This window comes from Nelumbo nucifera, chromosome 5 (genome assembly GCF_055504915.1).
Source record: "Nelumbo nucifera cultivar China Antique chromosome 5, China Antique-T2T, whole genome shotgun sequence".
Lineage (NCBI taxonomy): Eukaryota > Viridiplantae > Streptophyta > Magnoliopsida > Proteales > Nelumbonaceae > Nelumbo > Nelumbo nucifera.
In genome coordinates this window covers 23,794,927-23,820,318 of record NC_142653.1, presented here as the reverse complement: position 1 = coordinate 23,820,318, position 25,392 = coordinate 23,794,927, and the positions used below count along the sequence as shown (strand labels likewise).

General features: G+C 41.0%; 1 protein-coding gene across 4 annotated transcripts in view; it reads left to right on the top strand.

Moving 5' to 3' along the window:
* Positions 1-25,392, top strand: part of LOC104595829 (uncharacterized) — a 44,548-nt gene that overhangs the window by 9,470 nt on the left and 9,686 nt on the right. For all 4 annotated transcript variants that reach the window (XM_010256738.3, XM_010256739.3, XM_010256741.3 and 1 more), the window contains exons 4-7: positions 17,519-17,633; positions 17,875-18,931; positions 24,201-24,648; positions 25,278-25,331. In XM_010256738.3, the coding sequence (XP_010255040.2) occupies positions 17,519-17,633; positions 17,875-18,931; positions 24,201-24,648; positions 25,278-25,331 (1,674 nt within the window). The remainder of the gene's footprint in view (positions 1-17,518; positions 17,634-17,874; positions 18,932-24,200; positions 24,649-25,277; positions 25,332-25,392) is intronic.

Sequence of the window (25,392 nt, the reverse complement as noted above, 5' to 3'; positions counted from 1 at the left end):
ACTTGAAAGTTAACCTTGGGAAAAGTTGTGTTGTGGGGGTGAATTTGGAGGAGGGAGAGATCAGGGAGAGTGCTGAAGTATTGGAGTGTGAAGTCTCGGGTTGGCCTTTGAACTACTTAGGGTTGCCTTTAGGAGATAATCCCATGAGAGAGAGCTTTTGGAACCCGGTGGTGGAAAGGTTCGAAAAAAGACTGGTGTCATGGAAAAAGAACTACCTCTCTCTTGGTGGGAGAATTACTCTTATTAAGGCCACGCTTGCTAATTTACCTATCTTTTTCCTGTCGGTGTTTAAAATCCCAGTGAAGGTTGCTAATAGATTGGAGAAGTTAATGAGAGATTTCCTGTGGGAACCGGGAGAGGAAAAGAGGGATCATAGAGTGAGCTAGGAGATAGTTTGTAGGAGTAAGACATGTGGTGGCTTGGGGCTTGGGAATATTAGGAGAAGGAATATGACTCTGTTGGGAAAGTGGTTGTGGAGATTCCCAGTGGAGAAGGAGAAGCTTTGGGCTAGAATACTGGCAAGTATTCATGGGCTGGAGCATAATGGATGGGACGCTAGAATCAGAGCTAGGACCACAAGCAATTCTCCTTGGAAAGCCATTCATGACCTACTTCCAGTTTTCTCCCCTAATATCAAGTATGATTTGAATTCTGGTAACTCCATAAAATTTTGGGAACAAACCTGGGTGGGGAGTGCTCCTCTAAAGGATCAGTTTCCTTCTTTGTTTGCTCTTTCTGATTTGAAAAATGAGCCAATCTCGTCTTTTACCACCCCGTCCTCTTCCATTTCTGGGATTGGATGGAACTTGGGTCTAAGAAGGGATTTGAGGGACTCAGACTTTGACATTATTTTGAGCCTTATTGCAATTCTTGATAACGTTGTCTTAGACCCCACTAGGGCGGACTCTAAAATTTGGACACCTTCTCCCAATGGCATTTTTACTTGTGCGTCTTTCTTCAAAGTCTTAAGTCAGTCCACCAGTCCTACCTTCCCTCCTTTTTCTGTCGATGAGGTTTGGTGCAGAGTAATACCTCCTAGGGTTGGTAGTTTTTGTTGGGAAGCTTATCTGGAAAGAATCAACACTGGTGATTTACTCCAAAAGAAGAGACCCAATACTTGTTTGTCACCTCAGTGGTGTGTTCTCTGTAAAGCGGATGGGGAGACTGGTTTTCACCTACTGGTGTCTTGCCATTTTGCGAGGTCAATTTGGGAATGGGCTTTGTCCATATTTGGTTGTTGCTGGAACCCCCCCATCAGAGTTGCAAGGCCTTTTTTCCCCTTCTTTTTTTAGGTGGCGGATAAAAAGGGGAAGGGCAATGTGGAGAGGACTAAGGGCTGCAGTATGTTGGACACTTTGGGAAGAAAGAAACTCCAGGATATTCTCAGAAGCTCAGAGAGGAGCAGCAGATCTGAGGGCTATCATTCATATTAGGGCGGTACAGTGGCTGAAATTTTTGGAGCTTTTCACAGATTACACTGTGGATGACATGTTGAGGAAGTGGGGTGAAATTGCAAGTTGCACACAAACTAAGTCAGTAATGAGTGTGGCTTGGACCCCTCCACCTAGTGGATTCGTGAAACTAAACTTTGATGGGTGTAGCAGGGGAAATCCGGGACAATCGGGGATTGGGGGTGTTTTTAGGGATGGAAATGGGGTCATTTCTGCCATGTTCTCAGGCCCAATTGGAGTGGGTGACTCCCTTAGAGCTGAGATCTTTGCAGTTATGGAAGGAGTCCAAAAAGCTAAGGAGTTGAACATCAGGAAACTCTTAATTGAAGGGGATTCAGAGGTGGTGATAGGGTGGCTGCTTAAAGATCACAATGGCTTATGGAAGTACAATAATGAGAGGAGGAAATTCAAGTGGCTGGTGCGGGAGATGGAAGTTAAGATATGTTGGGTTAAAAGATCGGCTAATTCCCTAGCTGACGGTTTAGCTAAACAAGGGGCAAAAAGGGATTCACTTTTTTGGGCCAAGCTGTAACTTTAGTGTGTTTTCTTTCTTTTCTTTTTTTTTTTTCCTTTTCTTGAGGTTCTTTGTTGCTCTTGGAAGATAAGCGTGTTTGTCTTCCTTTTGTAAATCTTCTATTGATGAATTAATGAAAGTGTTATTGATAAAAAAAAAATAAAATAAAATGTAGTAGAAATCATAGTTTTCAAGGCACCAAGGCGAACCTAGGTGACAGGGGAGCGCTTAGTCACCTGGTCGCACAAGCGCCTGCCTAGGCGTCACTTAATGTCTTAAAAAAGAACCAAAAGGGGATGAACCCCTATTTTCACCATTGAAATAGAAGTGTCAGAAGGGCAGAGCCCCTATTCTTGTCTTAGAAGAAAGAAAATATGAAATAAAAAAGTGGAATTGTAGGGGTCAATTTGGAGGAAGGAGAACTAATAAGATTTGTGGAGATCTTGGGGTGCAAGATCAAAAGCTGGCCTATCAGTTACTTAGGTCTACCCTTAGGAGGAAATCCCAGGTCAGTTGGGTTCTGGAAACCAATTTTTAGAAAGGTTTGATAGGAAGTTAGCCCTTTGTAAGAGGAATTATATTTCTTTGGGTGGAAGAATAACCTTGATTAGAGCCACTCTAGCAAACCTCCCCACCTATTTCCTTTCAACCTTTAGAATCCCTTCTAAGGTAGCAAGATGCTTAGAGAAGTATGTGAGAGATTTCCTTTGGGACCCAGGAGAGGAAAGGAAGGACCACTTGATCAAGTGGGAGCAGGTTAGCAAACCTAAGGAACAAGGGGGTTTAGGAATTGACAACATCCTTTTAAGGAACATGGCTCTACTAGGTAAGTGGCTTTGGAGGTTTCCCTTTGAGGGCGACAGATTATGGCACAAAGTGATTGAGAGCATTCATGGGGTGGTTGGAAATGGCTGGGATGCAAAAGTTTCCCTTCACAGTTCTTTAGCTTCTCCTTGGAAAGCAATTTATGAAATCTACCCTACTTTCCTCAATTCCATCCGGTTCGATGTTGGACAAGGTTGTTGTAAGGCTTATTTAATTGTTACTTTATAGTTGCTGTTAGTAGGCTGACTTCTTAAGATACTATCAGTTTGGTACTTGTTTTTTTCTTATTAGTTTGGTTTTAGGGTGTGCCGCTAGGGGCATACTTGTAATTTCTATTCTTTTTATTAAGTTAATATAAATAGAGAACTGGCGGCAGCCAGTAGTATCTTTTTTCCTTCTCAATCGTATCTCCCTCTTCTTCTCTCTTCTCTCTCTCTCTCTCTCTCTCTCTCTCTCGTCTCCCACTCTCCATGAATGATTACATGGTATCAGACCTGATTTTCTGGGCTGTAAAAGACCTACGATCCCTCTTGTTTTGAGCAAGGTTTCCTTCTTTAAATTCTTGGACGTGGAAGACAGAGAAACCCTGGTAGGTTTTTTGGCTGAAATCCTAGCAGATTTCTGGCGGCACTTCTTGTGTTTTTTTTCCTTGGTCGTAATACCAAGGAAACCCTAGTTGGAGAAGGGCGATGCTGATAGAGACTCTCTTCCTTCTCTGTTCGATGTTGTGAAGTTGATTTCAGGTTGGCACCTTCGTACAGGTGCTGGACAGGTGTGTTCTTGTTTGTGTCTTCTTTGGCCAATGGTATGAAGGGCTTATTCCTTGGTTATATATACTTGTTTGGATGTTGGATTGTTAGACTGTATGAGCTGCAGTCGGACTGATAGCAATGTCTTCCTTGGTTGTGTTGAACTGATTACCGGGCTGGTTTAATGACTGAACCATCTCAGAGTTGATTTCAGCAGTGTCTTGTTCTCTTCCTCACATCCTAGAAGTAAATTTCTTGAGGGTTGGTTTTCTGTTTGTGGCTGCTGTGTAGTTGTGTGGTGTTTGGACTGGTTTTCAGCAGTATCCTATGGCGAGTTATGAATCAACCTCATCGGGAGTTACACCAACACGCATAACAACTGGTATGGGAGGTGAAAACATGATTTTTCCCATGCCAATTACCCCCTTAAATGGCCTGAACTACCTGGAGTGGGCTAAAAGCGTAAAACTCTATGTAACGGCAAGGAGTAAAGCTGGTTACATTAATGGAAGGGTGAAAGAACCCAAGGGTGAGACAGCTGAACATGATAGGTGGGACCAAGAAAACTGTATGGTGATGTCTTGGCTCCTCGCAGCCATGGAATCTGATGTGAAAGAACTTTATGTGGGCAAACACCGCTAGTGAGATCTGGGAACAGGCCAAAACTACCTATTCTGAGCAAAGGCATATGCCAAGGTTTACCAGTTACAAGCTGAATCTTCAACCTGTAAACAGGGAAATTGTAGTTTGTCTTCATATTATTCAGCCCTTACCTCCATATGGAAAGAATTGGATCATTATCAGGCTATAGAGTGGAAACATGATGATGATGCTAAGGCCTACAGGAAGCTGGTCTCTCAGCAACGTGTGTTTGCCTTCTTGTTGGGACTGAACCCTGCATATGATCGTTGAGGGTTCAGATCCTAGGAAGCAAAGAGTTGCTGATGGTTCACGAGGTATACTCCCTTGTTCAATCGGAAGAAAGCAGGCGGAGTGTGATGGTTACAGCTGAGGGGGAGCAACAAGTTGCTTTGGCTGCAATGAATAATAACTCCACGGGGAAGAAAAGTGACACTAAGAAGACTGATGATAAAGATAAGTTGTTCTGTACCCGTTGTCGGCGTTCACGGCATACACATGACACTTGTTGGGACATTCACGGGAAACCCAAGTGGACAGTGAAGAATCAAGAACATGGTAAAAGTCAAGGTCAGAAGAAGGTGAACACAACACAGAATGCAGCACATGTGGCAACCCAAGAAACTCGGGTTGCCGGTAGTACCCGGGACCACCCTAATAAGTCTGACCCCAAGGAAGAGATAACGAATTCCTTTAGAGAGCACCTGGACTCTTATGGTAGGGCTTTGCGACAAATGGACAGCTCAATCACTGGTACTCCCTCTACTTCATTTGCATCTACTCCAGGTAATACGGCTTCTGCATTCCATGTCACTCACACGGATTCCCCTTGGATCATTGACTCAGGGGCCTCCAACCACATGACCGGTAAGCCGAACTTGTTTCAGACTTATAGCCTTTTGTCAGGAAGGGATAGAGTGAGACTTGCAGATGGTTCTTTTTTCTCCATTGCAGGCCAATGATCAATATCTCTTCCACATGGCCTTAATCTGGATTGTGTATTGCATGTCCCTCAACTTCCTATAAATTTGCTTTCAATTAGTAGCATTACAAGCTCTTTAAATTGTAGTGTAACCTTTTTTGCTGACTATGTGTTTTTTAGGACCTAACTTCTGGGAGGACGATTGGTAGAGGGAGCCTAGTGGATGGTTTCTACATTCTCGACAACAAAGCTGGTCTCTCGGTGTCATCCTCAGAGTCACATAGTCAGTCAAGTAAGAGTCAAATTTTTTTGTGGCATAGTCGTTTAGGTCATGTTTCTTTCGAAATAATAAAGTCTTTGTTTCCGGTTTTATTTATTTAAGTCATGTTCAGTGTTAGAGTTTCAGTGTCAAACGTGTTAGTTGAGCAAACAATGTAGAACAACTTTTCACTCAAGTAATAAAAGATCAAATGTTCCTTTTCATATTGTGTATTCTGATGTATGGGGGCCTACCAATGTAATCTCTGAGGGCGGATATAAGTACTTTATCGCATTGATCGATGATTACTCTCACTATACATGGGTAATTCCTATGCGTAGTAGAGATGAAGTTCCAAAGATTGTGAAAGACTTCCAGAGGATGGTATTTACACAGTTCCATGTTGAAATACAGATCTTCCAATCCGACAATGCAAAAGAATACTTCCATGGGGAGCTCAATGAGTTCTTTGTCTCCCACGGGTCTATTCATAGGAGCTCATGCGCCAGAACACCACAACAAAATGGTGTTGCCGAAAGGAAAAATAGACACCTCCTTGAGGTAGCTCGCGGGATGATGCTACATATGAATGTTCCAAAAATGTTTTGGGTGGATGCTATACTTGTAGCTGCTTATGTCATCAATCGCATGCCCTCCAAAGTGCTGAACTACATGGCCCCTCATCAGTTATTGTACCCTCAGTCTCCTTTATTTTCCATTCCCATGAGAGTCTTTGGTTGTCGTGCATTTGTCCATGACTTGTCTCCATCTCGAGGTAAGTTAGACCCTCGGTCCATTCCTTGTGTCTTTTTGGGGTATCCCTCCTCTCAAAAAGGGTATCGGTGCTTTGATCCCGTTAGTCGTAAGTTTTTTGTGTCTATGGATGTGTCATTCTTTGAGTCTGAGCCATTCTTCCCTGCTTCTCCTCAGGGGGAGAGTAGTAGTGTGGAAGAGGAGAAGCAGGTTCAGGTATCTCTTCCTTCTATTCCAGACCTTGCTCCCTTTTGTGTCTTCCAACGTACACGCCGTAGAGATCAGCGATGTGATAGAGATGTGGAGCAGCCAAACACTGAGCAACCGACACCGTTAGACTCCCATGAGGTAAGTCCACTCCCTAACCCTACTCTTACTATGGATGACCTTAACATTTTTTGATGAATAATAATAAATTTATTGATTCAGAAACAAATTTAGAGTGAGTTCATACATCATCCCAGCGAGAGGCGCGAGCTACAGTCCCTCCTTGAAACTTACAAGTAAACTAGGAAAGAAAAACAAGAATCACAACTGAGCCCAAAATAATTCTTCCCTATTTACCCCTTGCTTAGCTAACATATCTGACAAAGTATTTGCTGATCTCCCCACCCACTGTACAGTGACCAACATATTCCTTGTCAACCAACTAAATTTCTTCATTTCATTCTTGCATCGCCACATAGCCTCTTCAAAATTTTTCAACCAACCCACCACCACTTTGGAGTCCCCCTCGATTATTAGTTGTTGTACCCCCAGCTGGTTTGCAAATTGCACCCCTTGTACAACAGCTAAGAGTTCTGCCCTGATGGAGTTCCCAAATCCCAAGGGACCTGAGTAAAGCAACAAAATCTCTCCCTTCGCATTTCTCAAAGCACCCCCATTCCGGATAAACCTGGATTACCCATGCTACTTCCATCAAAGTTCAACTTTAGTGAGCTTTCGAATGGAGGAGACCAGCTTGTAATTGATTTGTCCTTTAGAGATGAACACCTCGCTACTACTGACCAATTTCTCCAGAGATCATTAAAGGAGAATTGATGAAAGATTTCCAAGGTCTTCAGCCAATGTATTGCCCTATTTAACACACAGTCTTTCAAATCCTGGCTGCTCTTTTCTTCTTCTTGAAAGATTCTAAGATTTCTTTCTTCCCAAAGAGTCCAAATCAAAGCAGCACGAGCACATCTCCACATAATTCTCCCTATTTTTGTAGGCCAATAAAAGGTAGAATGGTTGAAGAGCATGTGAATTTCTGCTGGTAGACTCCAACTACCCCCAAACAACGAAAGTAGCCAAGCCCAAAGGTCTGCAGAAAAGGGACAAGATATTAATAAATGGTAACAATCCTCACCGTGAGCTCTACAGAGGATACACCAATTAGGAGAAATACAGAGGAAAGGTATTCTCTTTTGTACATTCCTATTGCTCAATGAAAGGGAGTTAGGTCATGCACTACCAAACACCCCATTAGCCATTTTGTCTCCTATGATCACATTTCCCCCTCGTACCGAGTCTTCCTATCTGCAGTTGATTGCATCATTGTTCCCAGAAATGTTGCAGAAGCCTTAAAATACCCTGAATGGATAGATGCCATGAAGGAGGAGATTAATGCTCTTCACAAAAATCAAACTTGGGAATTGGTGGATCTTCCAAAGGGGAAATACCCCGTGGGGTGTAAATGGGTGTTCACGGTTAAGCACAAGGCAGACGGAACAGTTGAAAGGTACAAAGCAAGATTAGTAGCCAAAGGGTACACACAAGTATACGGGGTTGACTATGATGAGACTTTTGCTCTAGTAGCTAAGATGAACTCAATTAGGGTTCTCCTGTCCTTAGCTGCTAATTTTGACTGGGAATTGCATCAACTAGACATAAAGAATGCTTTTCTGAATGGTGACTTAGAGGAGGAAGTATACATGGTTCAACCCCCTAGGTTCTGTGCCAAGGGAAGTGAAAATAAGGTGTGCAAGCTGCGAAAGTCTCTTTATGGCTTAAAACAGCCTCCAGAGCCTGGTTCAGTAAGTTTCACATGGCGGTTCAACAGATGGGCTTCAAACAATGTTAGTCTGATCATACACTCTTTGTGAAGAGATGTCAAGAACAGGTTGCTGTATTGATAGTGTATGTGGATGATATCATCATTACAGGAAGTTGGAGCTCAGAGATACAAAAATTGAAACAATTCCTTGCATCTAAATTTGAAGTGAAAGATCTAGGTCCCCTGAAGTATTTCCTTGGGATTGAAGTTGCCCGCTCAGAAAAGGGTATCTTTATCTCTCAAAGGAAATACACCCTTGATTTATTACAGGATACAGGCAAATTAGGTGCAAGGCCGACAAATACTCCCATGGATGTTGACCATAAGTTAGGTGACTGTGTTGGTGAATCTCTGAAAGATTACTTGAAGAAATATCCCGGAACAGGTCTACTATTCAGTAAACACAATCACCTAAAGGTGGAAGTCTTTACAAATGCTGATTGGGCAGGAGCTGTGGATGACAAAAAGTCCGCAAGTGGGTATTGCACATTTGTGGGAAGAAATCTAGTGACCTGGAAGAGCAAGAAACAAAGTGTGGTAGCGAGGTCAAGCACTGAAGCTGAATATAGAGCTATGGCACATGGGGTGGCTGAAGTCCTTTGGCTAAAGAATCTTCTAGGGGAGCTTGGAGTTGTTATTCATAGTTCTATGTCTCTTTACTGTGACAACAAGGCTGCAATAAACATCGCCAACAACTCTGTCCTACATGAGAGGACCAAGCACATTGAGTTGGACAAACACTTCATAAGGGAAAAATTGGAAAAAAGGGAAATTTGCATCCCTTATGTCAACTCCAAGGAACAACTTGCTGATGTCCTCACAAAGGGGCTTCTATACTCGCGACACAATGAGTTATGTGACAAGCTGGGCATGATAGACATATTCAGCCCAACTTGAGGGGGAGTGTTGTAAGGCTTATTTAATTGTTACTTTATAGTTGCTGTTAGTAGGCTGACTTCTTAAGATACTGTCAGTTAGGTACTTGTTTTTTTTCTTATTAGTTTGGTTTTAGGGTGTGCCGCCAGGGGCATACTTGTAATTTCTATTCTTTTTATTAAGTTAATATAAATAGAGAATTGGCGGTAGCCAGTAGTATCTTTTTTCCTTCTCAATCGTATCTCCCTCTTCTTCTCTTTCTCTCTCTCTCTCTCGTCTCCCACTCTCCATGAATGATTACAAAGGTAATAAAATTTTGTTTTGGGAAGATCTATGGGTAGGGGAAACCCCACTAAAAGACCAATTTCCTGATCTCTTTGCGCTATCTAACCTCAAGGAGGGAAGCTATATCCTTGTTGGGAACATCATGTCCAAACGGTGTGAACTGGAATTTAGGCTTTAGAAGGGGACTAAGGGAAAATGAGTGTGAGTCTTTAATCCGATTGCTGGACCTCCTAGGGCAAATCCACTTGGACCCTTCGTTGGAAGACTCTAGAATTTGAATAGGCTCTCCAAACGACCTCTTTTTTTGCTCCTCTTTCTTCAAAGTACTTGCTTCCCCCAACCTTTTAGGTGGGGTTTTCCTTGTGAAAGAAATTTGGTGCAAGCCTATTCCCCCGAAGATCCAAGCCTTCTACTGGGAAATATTCCTTGGTAAGGTAAACACTTGTGATATACTGCAGAAAAGAAGGGCATATATTTGCCTTTCTTCTCATATGTGTTCATTGTGTAAGGAAAGTGGTGAGACCCTTTCTCATTTAATGATATCCTGTTCTTTTGTGCATCGAATTTGGGAATTCTTTTGTACTCTCTTTGGCTGCAGGTGGGTTCCCCCTCAAGATGTGGTAGGACTCTTCAACCATGAATTCTTGAGACAGCGAAAAAAAAGAGGGATGGTAATGTGGAAAGCAACAAAGGCAGCAATTTGCTGGGTAATATGGGAAGAGAGGAACAACAGAATTTTCTTGGAAAAAAAGTAGAACAATAGAGGAAGTGATTGATAGTATCAAGGTAAAAGTAGCTTATTGGGTAAAACCCTTGGATAGCTTTCAAGTCTTCTTAGTTACAAACATTCTAAGAACATGGTCCGAAGTAGCACAGTCTTCGAGAGTAAGAGATAAAGTAAGGCTGGAGTGGAAACCACTAGAAGGCAATAAAGTAAAGCTGAATTTTGATGGGTGCTCCTTTGGAAACCCGGGCATCTCAGGAATAGGAGGAGTATTAAGAAACTCTGAAAGGAGGATATTGGGTATGTTCTCAAGACCGATTGGCATTGGAAACTCGCTGAAGGCTGAACTATTAGCATTACTACAAGGGTTAAAGCTAGCCAAACAGCTAGGATGCAGACACGTTGAAGTGGAAGGGGACTCGAAAGTAGTAATTTCATGGGCAGCAAACAGCAGCCTTACCCCATGGACGTTTAAACATGTGATTAGGGAAGTGGAGAAGATTGCAAAGGAGGTTGAGGCTGAATTTAAATGGGTCCGAAGAAGTGCAAATGGGCTAGCTGATGGTTTAGCAAAACAGGGGGCATTGAGACACCAATTATTTTGGGCTGCACTGTAATGAGGGATAGAATAGAGTGATTAATCATTTTGCACCCTCTGAAGTTGCTATGGAGTGGAAATGCCTTAATGTTTGGCCTTATGTCCTTTTGTTTTAACCTTTTTTTTTGTTTCCATTGTCTCAATTACATTCCTTCCCCAAGCTGATCAAAAAAGAAAAAAATAAATAAATTCCTTCTCCAATTCCCCTTTTAACAATACAAATATTAAAGGACACTTTTGAAAGCTATGGAACCTAATCCCTATTGCCATATGTTGTCACAGTTGGAAAGAGAAAAATAACAGGATATTTGAAGGGAAATAGTGTAAAAACCATAGGTTGATAGGGATTTTTGAAAGAACAATCTTCTCATGAGCTTCAATATTAAAGGACTTTGAAGGGCTTTGGTACTCAAATTTCTGTAATGAGTGGGAATCCATTATTTTTGCTTCTTAGGAGGAACTGATTTTGTATATGGTGCACATTAGTTGAAAGCTTATTATAGCTCTTGAAGAAAATTGAAGAGAAGAGAGTTGAGGGTTCGACAATGAGGGTCTGAGAAGAGGATTTCGAACACTCCCTCTCTCAGCCCCCTAACACTGTTTTATTAGAAATATTTGAATAATTACAAGGAGGCCCTTAGTTGGGCAAGAATTTACATAGAACTTAATATTGACAGGATGGACCCAGAATAAGGCCCATTACAGAAAAGAAACATAAATAACAAGAAAGAATAAGCAACCTATGGGCCATTCGGCCCATCTTCTCTACACTCCCCCTCAAGCTGAGCATAGATGTCAATCATGCCAAGCTTGTTGGTATCATGCTGAAGTTTTGCCTTGGGAATGCCTTTGGTGAGAAAATCTGCCAACTGTCCTTCAGATGTGATGAAAGGAAGACACACTTCACCCGAAAAGACCCTTTCCCTAATGAAGTGTCGATTAACTTCAATATGCTTGGTTCTATCATGTTGCACTGGGTTGTGAGCAATGTTGATGGCAGCTTGATTATCACAGTACAACATCATTGGCTTGTCATATTCAACTCTAAGTTCTTCCATCAAAGATTTTAGCCATAATAATTCAGAAACCCCATGTGCCATGGCCCTGTATTCTGCTTCAACAGAAGACCGAGCAACAACCGATTGTTTCTTGCTTCTCCAAGAAACAACATTACCAACTACCAAGCTGCAATACCCAGAGGTAGATCTTCTATCATCAATGTTCCCGACCCAGTCAGCATCGGTGTAGGCTTCAAGTTTCATATGACCATGCTTGGCAAACAGAATACCCTTTCTTGGGGAGCCCTTCAAATAACATAGGATTCTCTCTGCAGCTGCCATATGAGTGTCTCGGGGAGCATGCATGAATTGGCTAATGCAACTGACTGCATATGCAATATCTGGCCGAGTCATGCATAGGTACAAAAGTTTCCCAAGAAGTCTCTGAAAGATTCCTTTGTCTTCTAACAATGTCCCTTCTGAGGCTGAGAGTTTATGACTCATATCAATAGGAGTAGCAACTGGTCTAGCACCCATCTTTCCAGTTTCAGAGAGTAAGTCAAGAACATACTTCCTTTGGGAGATAAGAATCCCGTCCTTGGATCGAGCCACTTCTATGCCAAGAAAGTATCTCAATTCCCCCAAATCTTTAATCTCAAACTTTGTATGTAGAAAAGATTTTAGATCATGAATTCCTGAGGCATCATTACCAGTCACTACAATATCATCTACATACACAATGAGGTATATTGCTAGAGGTCCACTCCTCTTCACAAAAAGAGTATGATCGGACTGTGTCTGCACATAACCAAAGTTAACAAGTGCTGTTCTAAATCTCTCAAACCATGCTCTAGGGGACTGTTTTAGTCCATAAAGAGATTTTTTCAGCCTGCATACCTTCCCTTTCATATCAGTTCCATACATCCCTGGAGGAAGAGACATGTAAACCTCCTCATGTAACTCACCATTCAGAAATGCATTCTTCACATCCAATTGATAAAGGGGCCAGTCAAAGTGAGCAGCTAAAGATAGAAGAACCCTCACAGATGTCATCTTGGCAACAGGTGCAAAAGTCTCTAAATAATCAATCCCATATGTCTGTGTATAGCCTTTTGCAACCAGCCTGGCCTTGTACCTTTCAATGGTGCCATCAGCTCCGTATTTGATAGTAAAGACCCACTTGCAACTAACAGGATCCTTCCCTTCAGGCAAATCCACCACTTCCCATGTGTCATTCTTGTGTAGGGCATCGATTTCAGATCTCATAGCATCCCTCCATTCTGGAATCTTAAGAGCTTCTGACACAGACCTGGGAATAGGATGAGAAGCAACAGAAGAGAGAGAGGCAAAGTATGAAGGTGAAAGCAAACTGTAAGAAAGGTGCTTGGAAATGCAGTGTGTAGTGCACTTCCGTTTTCCTTTTCTAACAGCAATGGGAATATCAAGGTCAGGAAAGGATGAATCCAAAGGTGCTGAAACAATATCTGTTGTCTCTTCTGTGACTGGAAGTGTATGAGGCTCATGTGTTGTAGGAGAAACAACCTACACATTTCTGGATCTTTGCCTGTGATACACCTTGGGATTGAGGATAGGACGAGGAGGTAGAGAATTGGGACAAGGAGAATGGAGCGACTGATCCACCCTTGATTCATTTGAAGGAGAGGCAGACACATCAAGAGACTCAACAGGGACAGGAAGAGGAAGAGCAAACACTTGTGTCAAATTCTCCCCTTGTGGACAATGTCCTTCTGGAGAGGAACCATAAAAGGGGGAAAGCTCATCAAAGGTGACATCCATTGAGACATACCGATTGCCAGACTTTGGATCAAAACAACAATAACCATTCTGTGTGGGGGAATAACCAAGGAAGATACACTTTTGAGCTTTGGGTTCAAATTTATGCCTTTGGACACTTGGAACATGTACATAACAGGTGCAGCCAAAGACACGAATAGGAACAGGAAGAAGATCCTTGTCCGGATGAAGAAGAGTGAAGGGAGACTTAAACCCCAAAACCCTGGATGGCATGCGGTTTATAAGGTAGGTAGCAGTAAGTACAACATCACCCCAAAACCTGGTAGGAACATGTGAGGCAAATAAGATACTTCTTGCAACCTCAACAATATGCCTGTTTTTCCTCTCAGCAACCCCATTCTGTTCTAGGGTCCTAGCACATGAGCTTTGATGAATAACCCCCATGTCAGAAAGATAGCAGGATAGGTTTTTCTCAAAGTATTCTTTTGCATTGTCCGATCTGAAGATCTTAATCCTGGTATCAAATTGGGTTAGAACAAATTCATGGAATTGTTTTACAAGTCTTGGAACTTCATCACGGGTTTTCATCAGGAATATCCAAGTGAACTGTGAAAAGTCATCAATAAACAGGATAAAATATTTGTAGCCACCCATGGAGGGTAAGTGGTAAGGTCCCCACACATCAGAATGCACAATATTAAAAGGAACAGAAGATCTTTTATTGCTCAAAGGATAATTGCTTCTACAATGCTTTGACAATTCACAAGACTCACAATGTAGACTGGACAGACTAATTCCCTTAAACAGTTCAGGGAATAGATGACTCAAGGCAGAAAAAGACAGATGACCAAAACGATAATGACACAACATAATCCGACTAACAGACTCTGAAGAGACAGATCCAAGAGCAACATTCCCAAGATGATCAGTGCATTGTCCCGGGGTATCAAGTAGGTATATTCTGTTCGCCTCATGGCCACTCCCAATCACCTTCTGAGACTCCAGATCCTGAAAAACACAGTAGGAAGGAAAAAAAGTTACACAACAGTTTAGTGACTTGGTTAAACTACTCACAGACAACAGATTTGTATTTAGTTTAGGTACATGAAGGGCAGAAGGTAGGTACAAGGAATTCGTAGCCTTGATGGTTCCCTTACCAGAGATAGGGGCAAGTGAACCATCAACTAAAGTGATTTTATCATGTCCAGGAAGTAAGTCATATGAAACAAACAATGTAGACAGATTGGTCATATGGTCAGAAGCACCTGAGTCAATAATCCAAGGAATCTTGAGATTACCTGAAGAGGTAGCATGATTGGCAGAAACCCTTATACCTAAATGAGCAAATGCTGAAGTAGTAGAATTTCTTGAAGGGTTGGAAGGAGATGTCACATCACTCAGTTGACTGATCATCTTCCCAAACTTTTCATATTCTGCTCTCATGGCTGCCAACTGTGCAGAAGCAGACATCTCTTCACTATCTGGCCCGACAGCTACATTTGCACTTCCTGATCTTTTACCATCATGTTTTTTCTGAAACCGAATGGGAACAAGATTAGGATGTAACTTCCAGCACTTGTCTTTGGTGTGCTTCGGCTTCTTGCAGTTAGACCTGTTCATGGGCCAGGTGGCCCGACGGGCCGGCCCGGCCCGGCCCGACCCCCGGACGGGCTTGAACAGGCTTTTTGGCCCGCGGGCTTAACCTCGGGCCAAAAAGCCCGGCCCGCATAAAATTCGAGCCGGGCTCGGGCTTTGCGAAAATAGCCCGGCCCGACCTATAGTTAAACCTAAGTAAATCCGCCCCGACCTATAGTTAAAACTAAGTAAAAACCCTATGTGATGTCTATTTGAATAATTTTTTTGATTTGAGAAGGTCATTGATTCACTTGTAGGCTCATTGTTCATTTAAATAGGGGAAAAAACATCTAAATTAAAATAAAAAATGTCCATTTGAATAGGGAAAATTTTGAATTTCTTTTATTAGGTCGGGCTTCGGGCTCGGGCTCGGGCTTCGGGTTTTTTATCAGGGCCGGGCTCGGGCTCGGGCCTAACAGTTTTTTGTTATAAAGAGTTAAAGCCCGGCCCGAACCCGGCCCGGCCCGGCCTATGAACAGGTCTACTTGCAGTACTCACATATAACTTCTTTCTTTCCTGTGCCACTAGAAGTTCCAGCATTACCTTTAGGTTTAATCCCCATATTGGCAAAGTGATCATTAATATCAGCCCCTTGAACCTTAACAACCCTTATGCTCTCTTCACTACTCACCAATGCATAAGCTTGTGACAAAGAGACACACTCCTTGGAAAGAATATTCTGTTTCTGCGTCATTGGTGGAGTCTAGTTAAGAACTCAAAAACCTTGTTCCTTTCAACCAATTTTCTGTAGGTCTCTGCATCATTGGTGGTGTCCCAAGTTACAGCTTCTATTAGGTCAATCTCTTGCCATAGGGACTTAAGGGTTGAGAAATATACAGCAAGAGGTTTCTCTCCTTGCCTTAAATTCTTTACATCACTTCTCAATTTATATGCCCGGGCCACATTGAGTTTTTGGGAATAGGTTTCTGCAACACTGTCCCAAATTTCCTTTGCTGAATTCATCCATAGGTAGTGTTGACTGATTTGTGGCTGCATTGAGTTCACAAGCCACCCAATGACAGTGTAATTTTCTTGCATCCACTTCTCGTAGGATGGATCATCTTCTGGGGGAGCCTTCTTACTCCCGGAAATGAACCCCCACTTTCCTCTACTACATACATGAATCTTTACTGATTGTGACCATGCCAGATAATTAGTTCCATCTAGTTTAACTGTGGTCACAGTCAATAAGGAGTCACTTGGAGTCCCCTGAACCAGTCCATATTCAGCACCACTTTTGTTTTCAAACTCTGAGGAGTACATCATGTAAACACTCCAAATATGATTTCAGATGACTTCTACAAGTATAATGAATAAGGACAAGCAAGAACAGAGTTCAGCCGACCACAAGAAGGCAATACACTGAGTTCAGCCTTCAAGAAGTAAAACAAAAACTTCTAGATACTCAGCCGAAGTACCCTTTTCAAATCTGGACTTCAAAGTAAATACCACTTGGCACTCAGCCGAAGTACCCTTTTTACAAACACAGTGTGGGCAATAGAGACAACCCCACTGTCAAGAGAAAAAAAGGCCTCAAGAACAGTTCGTACAGCCCCCCAAAAACAGCCAGATATAAGCAACAATCCACAGCCTTGTTACAGGGATGTTTCGGCTGTTTGACAGTCCAATAAGGAGTGAAAAAACAGCCCAGAAATTTCTGGGTTAAACCAGATTCAATGGCAGCCGAAGGTAGTACAAAACAACCAAAGCTTTCGGACAGTTCAACAGTCCAAACAGTCGAAAGCAATACAGAACAACCAAAAGAAAACTGAACCCAGAAATCTGAGTACAACTTACAGTTTCGAACCAGAAATCTGAGTACAACTTACAGTTTCGAACCAGAAGAAAACTGAACCCAGAAATCTGAGTACAACTTACAGTTTTGAGCTTCAACAGAACCGAACTGTTCCTCTTCCTCTTCCCCTTTTTCTTTTCTCTGATTCTTCCTGGCCACTGAACCACTTCTCCAAGAGATTCAAATCTTGGGCACTTCCAATGACCTCCAAGAATCAGGCAACACGAGTCAAGCTTCCAGCGCCAGGATACTGAAGTTCAGGTATGCTCTGATACCATGAAGAAAACTGAAGAGAAGCGAGTTGAGGGTTCGGCAATGAGGGTCTGAGAAGAGGATTTCAAACACTCCCTCTCTCAGCCCCCTAACACTGTTTTATTAGAAATATTTGAATAATTACAAGGAGGCCCTTAGTTGGGCAAGAATTTACACAGAACTTAATATTGACAGGATGGACCCAGAATAAGGCCCATTACAGAAAAGAAACATAAACAACAAGAAAGAATAAGCAACCTATGGGCCATTCGGCCCATCTTCTCTACAGCTCTTTCAGTAATGGGGTTGTTCTGTCCTTCCCTCTTTTTTCGTTAATATAAGTTCTGCTTAATTTCCAACAAAAAAAAAAAACAGAATATCATAATCAATTTGAGAAATTATTTATTTTTCTAAACCTGAATTTGCTGTTTTATTGGATGTTGAATGCAGACGAAGCTTTACCCAAAATTAATTCAAGATGTCCACCTTATAATAAATGAGTTGGGGAATGTAACTGTTTTGTGGGAGGAATTGTGGCTTAGCACTCTTCAAGATCTTCACACAGGTATACTTGGTTCTCTCATACTACAACACCCTAAATTTTATTTCTGTTGACAATGTGTTTTTTTCATGGTTCCATATGATCTGTTTACAAATATTAAAAATTTTAATTTGGTCTTTTAACTGTAGTGGTTGCTTTAAGTTCTCAAAATAACAGTGATGTTTGTGATTATGGCATGTTTGACCTAGTTCTAGCTTTATTTCTTTAATAACATTTCTATGCCTTTTTCTTTTCCTCAAATCAGATGTAATGAGGCGGATAAATATGCTAAAAGAGGAAGCTTCACGGATTTCACAAAATGCCACTCTAAGTCATAGTGAGAAGAACAAGATAAATGCTGCAAAATACTCTGCCATGATGGCCCCCATTGTTGTGGCCTTGGAGCGTCGTCTGGCTTCAACTTCTCGAAAACCTGAAACACCACATGAAATCTGGTTCCATAAGGAGTATGGGGAACAACTGAAATCTGCAATTTTAACATTTAAGACCCCTCCAGTATCTGCAGCATCTCTTGGTGATGTATGGCGACCTTTTGATGCTATTGCAGCATCTTTAGCAACTTATCAGAGGAAATCATCAATTTCTTTGGGTGATGTTGCTCCACGGCTGGCTCTATTATCATCTTCTGAGGCACCCATGCCAGGCCTTGAGAAGCAAATTACTATGCCTGAATCTGATGGTGGTTTTGCCACTGATCTCCAGAGAATTGTAACAATTGCTTCTTTCTCAGAACAAGTGATTATTTTATCTACCAAGACAAAACCTAAGAGGCTTGTGATTCTGGGCTCTGATGGTCAAAAGTATACATATCTCTTGAAAGGACGAGAGGATCTGCGACTTGATGCCAGAATTATGCAGCTGTTGCAGGCAATTAATGGTTTTTTGCATTCATCCCCTGATACTCGTAGCCGTTCTCTTGCTATTCGTTATTATTCTGTGACACCAATCAGTGGTCGGGCTGGTCTTATCCAGTGGGTTGACAATGTAATAAGCATATATAGTGTTTTCAAGTCTTGGCAGAACCGTGTCCAGCTGGCACAACTCTCAGCAATGGGTCCTGGCAATACAAATAACACAGTTCCACCACCTGTTCCTCGGCCAAGCGATATGTTTTATGGAAAAATTATACCAGCACTCAAAGAGAAAGGTATACGGAGAGTAATCTCACGGAGAGACTGGCCCCATGAAGTCAAGAGGAAAGTTCTTCTGGATCTAATGAAGGAGACTCCTAGACAACTTCTTCATCAAGAACTTTGGTGTGCTAGTGAAGGATTCAAAGCCTTCAGCTCGAAACTAAAGAGGTACCTTATGCCTTAAACATTTTTACTTGCAATTCTCTTCTATCTTTTCTGTGTTACCAAGTTCCAAAATGACTAATTCCTACGAGCATTGAAAGGATGCATTTCTTTTCTTTGTTTCAAAATTTTGAATTTCAACCTTCAATTCAATATTGATGCTTTATAGACTGTTGGATGGTCAATTGAACTTTCCTTGTAAAGAATAAGCCATTGTTGTTCGAACTGGATTGCATGTAAAACCGGAAATCTCACTGGGTCATGGTTTTACTGGTTCATTTAATTGGTGGTTAGATTGTTTGGCCTATAAAAAAACTGTCAAAAACATGGGCCAAGAAAGCTCACTGGGTTACCAATTTGCTGGCTCAACTGCTGGGTTCGATCTGCATCTGATCTGACAACACTGGAAGGTATTGGAAACATTTTTAGTTACTAGTGTAAGGTATGTCATATGTGCCATGCATGTGTGCAAGTAAAAACTAAAAAGATAAAAGATATTTAGATTTTGAGAATTTTCGATGTCCTTTTTTAAGTGTCTTGACTCATTGATTGAATTTAAAAATTAAAATACAACTGCTATTTATAATTATTAACCTTGTATGATATGATACTACTAAAATATTTGACTTAGCTTTATGACCTGCATAGAAACCAAGGCAAGTAGCTGCATAATCATTGTTTTTTAGATAATTGAATAATAATTTCATTAAGCAAAGAGAAAAACAAGGTTTTGACCCGGAAGCTGAACTGCTTTGGCCACCGGTTTCCGGGTCAGCGGTTCGACCGTCCTGGTCGAGCGGGTCAAAACGGTCAAGGTATATCTTGACCATTGAATTAGCATTTAGGTCACAGGTTGGGAAGAAATACAAATAGGGAGAAGAGGTAGTTGTAAGCTATTGGCTGGTAAAGGAAAGAAAAGAGAGAAAGGAAAGGGAAGAAAGAAAAGAGAGAAAGGAAAGGGAAGAAAGAAGAGGTAGTTGTAAGCTGTTGGCTGGTAAAGGAAAGAAAAGAAAGGAAAGGGAAGAACGAAAGGGAAAGAATGAAAACTGTTCTCACTGGTCTCAGAACTGAGATCTGAAAACTGTTCTCATTTCAATCCCTCCCCCATCTCTTGATCTGCTCTTGTTAAGTGTTCACAGTTCAGTAAACCGTGAACCGCTGCCCGGGTCAAACGGTTTGGCGGTTTGACTGTCTGGGTCAGCGGTTTTCTTACTTTTTCAGCGTTTTTTTTGAAAAAAAAGTGATTCATAGTATAACCGGAACCGGAGACCTGACTGGTTCCCAGTTTTTCCAGTCCGACCGTCTGGTCTGGTCCGGTTTTGAAAACATCGGAGAAAAAACTTTTACAAGCATCTCTTGGAAAGGGACGAGGTGCGACCTCTCCTAAAAACGAAGGTTACATTATAGTCAAAAAAGAAAGATAAGCTGCCCAAATAGCACTTCCCGAGAAGACCCTTGTATAGTAAGAAAATCAGCAAAGAATTTGCCGACCTATCCACCCATTGGACTCTAATTGTCGTGTGCCTTGTTAACCATTTAACTTTTTTTATAAGATCCCTATAACACCAAAGGACATACTCTGGGTTCAACAACCAGCCCACAATCACCCTAGAGTCCCCTTCAAATTAGTAGATTCTCCACCCCAAGTTGGTCGGCAATCTGAATCCCTTGTACTGCAGCTAATAACTCAGCCCTTGAAGAATCACCTATTCCTATTGGGCCTGAGAAAACAAGGATATGATGTTACTATCCTCATTTCTCAAAACCCCTCCTATGCCTAATAGCCTTGGACTGCCTTGACTGTTCCCATCAAAAATTGGCTTAGTGAACCCTTCCGGAGGTGGTGTCCAAACTGCTAAAGTTCAGCTTTTCTTAAAAGAAGTATTAACTACTATAGAGTAGCTTCTCCAAATGTCGTCAAAAGAAAAGGAATTAAAGGAATCTAGGGTTTTCATCCAATGGATAGCCCTATTTAAAATACACTTGTTCACTACTGAAAATGCTCTCTCTCCTTCTCTTGGAAGATTCTAGCATTCCTTTCTTCCAAGATAGTCTACAAGGTAGCTGCCCTAAAAGATTGAAACATCTCCACATGATTCTCCCTTGTTTTGTGGGATAAACCAATGTTTTAAAAATCGACCGAGAGGTTGAATCATTTTTGCCTCCGAGTCACGGGTCACTAGTTCGACGGGTTAGACTGTACCACATCAACATATGTATATATATACATATATGTGTAAATATTATTTTAGATGTAATATATGTATATACAAATATTATTTTATTATTTAATTTATATTTTTAGTTTAGTTTTTAAATTTTATTTGCAAAAAAATGTTAAAAATTGCAATTTAAGGCCAAAAAAGGTTTTTTTTCGCAAAAATAGTGGGACAAGGCACCTATGTCACCTTGGGACACATATTAAGTGTGCAACCTGTGACCCGGTGACCAAGTCGAACGGGTCATTGCTTCATCTGACCAGGTCGAACCATAGTTTTCATGGCGCTAAGGCGAGGCTAGGCGATAGGGGGTGCCTTGTTGCCTAGTCGCCTAGGCGATGGATTTTTTTTTTTAAGTAAAACCATATATCCTAGGGTAGTTTCCTAGGTTCCGTAACCATTTGAACCCCTACTTTTGTTATAGGAAAGAAGAAAAGAAAAGGTGGAAGAAGAAGATGTGGAAGAAGAAAATGTGTTGGCTAGACAAAATTTTAAGTTCTTCCCTTGCTTATTGGTTCAAGTTTTGAAATTTTTGAGGGTTCAATCAAGGATCAAAATTTCGATATGATACACTCCATATCGAGTATATTGTATTGTATCTTTGGGGTCCCGATACCTGTTTACAGGTGTTTTCGGGGACCCATTTTTTTTCAATATATATATATATTTAAAAATGAAAGTGAAAACCAAAGAAATTAAAAAAGAAATAGGGGAGTATCGTTATAAGTACCGATACACCTCTGCCAATACATAGAGGTGTATCGATACTTTGAGCCATGGGTTCAATACAGAAGTTAGCAATGTTTGCGTTGATTAAACCCTAACAAAATAAGAAAATAATAAAAAGAAATTAGTAATTTAGTATATAAACACATAAAATGAATATTCTCGTTTAATAATGTCTATTTTATAATTATAATGTCAAAAAATAAAAAATATAAAAGTATTTTATAACCCAGTTCACAAAACTGCTTGGTGACTGGGCGAGGCGAGCCTCCAAGGGCGCCTTGTCGCCTAGGCGTCGCCTTGACAACTATGGGTCGAACGGTTTTTGACCAAGTGGCAGGTTTCTTGCAAACTGCACATGGAATCTTGAAAGGGTGACGGTTCAAACAATTCAACTGGCCAAGTCAATGATGAGAGATGAAAACACTGGACCAAACAAAGGTAGATGGACTAAGCAACAATTTTATGTCCATTGGCAGGTTCCACCTACAAGTTTACAACCAATCAAAACAGACATCTAATTCCATAGAGCCGCTACAAAGGAACAAGAAATCAGTTAGTGGTAGCAGTCCTCACTATGGTCTTTGCATAGAAAATACCAGTTTAGGGATAAGCACATAAAGGCCTTTTCTTTTGCAAGTTGTCCAAAGTATTTAATCTTACCATGATACACTTTCTTTTGGCAAAAAGACAACAATTTTGGGGGGAATAGGCTTAGTCCAAACTTCTTTAACAGGGAAAGTCCAAGGAACAACATTAGAATAGAGAAATTTGAGAAAGGAGGCACAAGTAAAAGAACCTTTTGGAACAGGGTCCCAAACCCTTCTATCAGACTTAAAGGGTCCAAACAAACATTGCCAAGGGAAAGTAACAACTCAGAAACACAATCAAACTCAACTCCCTCAATCCTAGTAGACTACCCGCCCAAGTATCTTACAAAAAAAGAACTGAATATCCAGAACAGACATCATACCTTACAAACTGGAGATATTTGGGAACTATGCCATGCTGCATAATCAATGTTCTCTTTTTGGCTGCAGTTGGGACCCTCCTCAGAAATTCGGAGGGCAGGATATTGGCTCTTTATTCAGGACCAGTTGGTATGTCTAATTCTGTGAAGGTTGAATTCTTGGCTTTACTACATGGTCTCTGGCTGGCAAAGCAACTGAGTTATTCCTTGGACATATTCCTTGGACTCTCAAAAATGTATACAGGGGAGAGGGAAGTTGAAAGGATTGCAAGAGATTTAGTGCTGAATTCAAGTGTTTAAGGAGTGCAAATGGGCTAGCTGACCCCCTTGCTTAACAAGGGGCAGCAAGGCAGCTATTGTTCTGGGCTTCTTTGTAACCTAGTTTATGTTATTGGGGATGACATTCTGGTCATCAAGTTGTACTGTTTTTTACATATAATTAATTAATAAAATAAAGTTTCTACTGATAAAAAAAGACAATTGCTGAAAGTGAAAACTAGTCAGTGTGCCTTATGCCAGTCAGAAATTGAAGATGTATCTGGTGCCAAGTCTCTTACAGTATTTGTTGCTACTTCTCAGAGATTTTCAGGGTAGTCATGGACATGCCAAGAGACCTGGCCTTTCTGATTGCAGCCTGGCCATCTAAGGCATTTTAGTACCAGGGGAAGGAAATTATGGCAGCTAGTTCCTGGAGCCATGTCCTGGGCTATATGATTGGAGCATAATAGTAGAGTATTTAATCAAGCTGGGACAGATCCTGATTGGTTGATTGGGAGGACTGAGAGGTGCTTGGTCAAATGAGCAAGTGTTCAGGAGTTCAAAGGCATGAAAAAGAGCTGTTCTTAAATCAATGGGTGAGGATTTTTTTGTGGATTTTGTAAATGAGTGAACATTGATTACACTTTATACAAGTAGTATACCTTTTGATAGTTGTATAGACCCATATGATCACATCTTGTACATATTTAGAGGGAATCTCTCCCTCCCTTTGAGCAATATAATTCAATACTCTGCCTTCAAAAAAGAAAAAAAAAAAAACTAGTCCTAAATTATTTGTCTTGATGATCTACAGAGTACAGACACGAAACATCTAGCAAGTCTGAAGAGTCCAGGCAAATTGATTACTGAAGTTTTGGATTTTCTTTGGTTTATGGTTTTCTTTGCACTTCTTGTCTGGTACCAGTTTGAATTATTTTGTCTGTGCATATGCTTTATTAGTTTGTTAAATGGCAGGAAATTTACATGAATTCCAACTCTTACATGATGATCTAAATCTGTGTTTTTGTTACTTATGTAGTAAGATGCATTTTCCTTCCTACTGTTTATTGCACTAAATATGTATGTATTTCTCTGCTTGAAGGTATTCTGCTAGTGTGGCAGCCATGAGCATGGTAGGCCACATTCTGGGTCTAGGGGATAGGCATCTGGATAATATTCTCATGGATTTCTCCAGTGGGGATGTTGTACATATAGATTACAATGTATGTTTTGATAAAGGGCAGAGACTAAAAATTCCAGAGATTGTCCCCTTCCGCCTGACCCAGATGATTGAAGCAGCTTTAGGCTTGACAGGAATTGAAGGTAACTTCAGAGCCAACTGTGAAGCAGTTATTGATATTCTGAGGAAGAACAAAGATGTAATTATAATGTTATTAGAAGTATTTGTTTGGGATCCACTAGTAGAGTGGACACGTGGAGATGGCCATGATGAAGCCGCAATTGGTGGTGAAGAAAGAAAGGGCATGGAATTGGCGGTTAGCTTGAGTTTATTTGCATCCCGAGTGCAAGAAATTCGTGTTGCTTTACAGGTACTTGTTGCCTTGAAATCTTTCATACTTGTGTGTTTATGCAAGGATTATTTCCAGTTTTGAAGTAGGTGCTAGTTCTTCATCAAGAAAAGTAGGTACTAGTTCAACCTGGTTCATGGTTAAATTTTGGGCCAAAATTTCACTAGAAATTTGAGAACCATTGAACTAAATCCTGTTTTAATTTCTTCTTCCAATTTCTTTCTTAATCTCTTTCTCTGTATTCTTCATTTTATCCTTGTCTCCCTGTTTTCCTCCCTAGTTATTCTGTTTTTCCTAACTATCTTCCCTCCAATTTAACCAAAACAGTAGGTTTCTGTAGATTTTGTGCTAGTTACCAATGATCATGGTATAAAATGTGAAATTTTGACAAAATTTTAATCTTCTATAGATTTTGTGCATGTGAACGTTTATGAGGCTTGGTGCTCCATGCCTCAACTTTTTGGAAACCACGGTGCTAGTAGCTTTCACTTTTTATTGAATTTATATCCTTCACCTTTTGCATAACCTTACTTACAATGATATTAATAAATGAGATCTTTGTAATACTCTGTGCCCAACCAGTACTGGTGTTTCTGATAAGAAGCTTATTCAAGATTTATTTGATGCTTGATTTCTCTAATTGTGATCAGGAGCATCATGATCTTTTACTGGCCACCTTACCAGCTGCTGAGTCTGCTTTAGAGGTATTAATTGGCTACTTTGTTGTCTATAGAGTGCTACAAATTTTCTAGTTTTGAACAACAA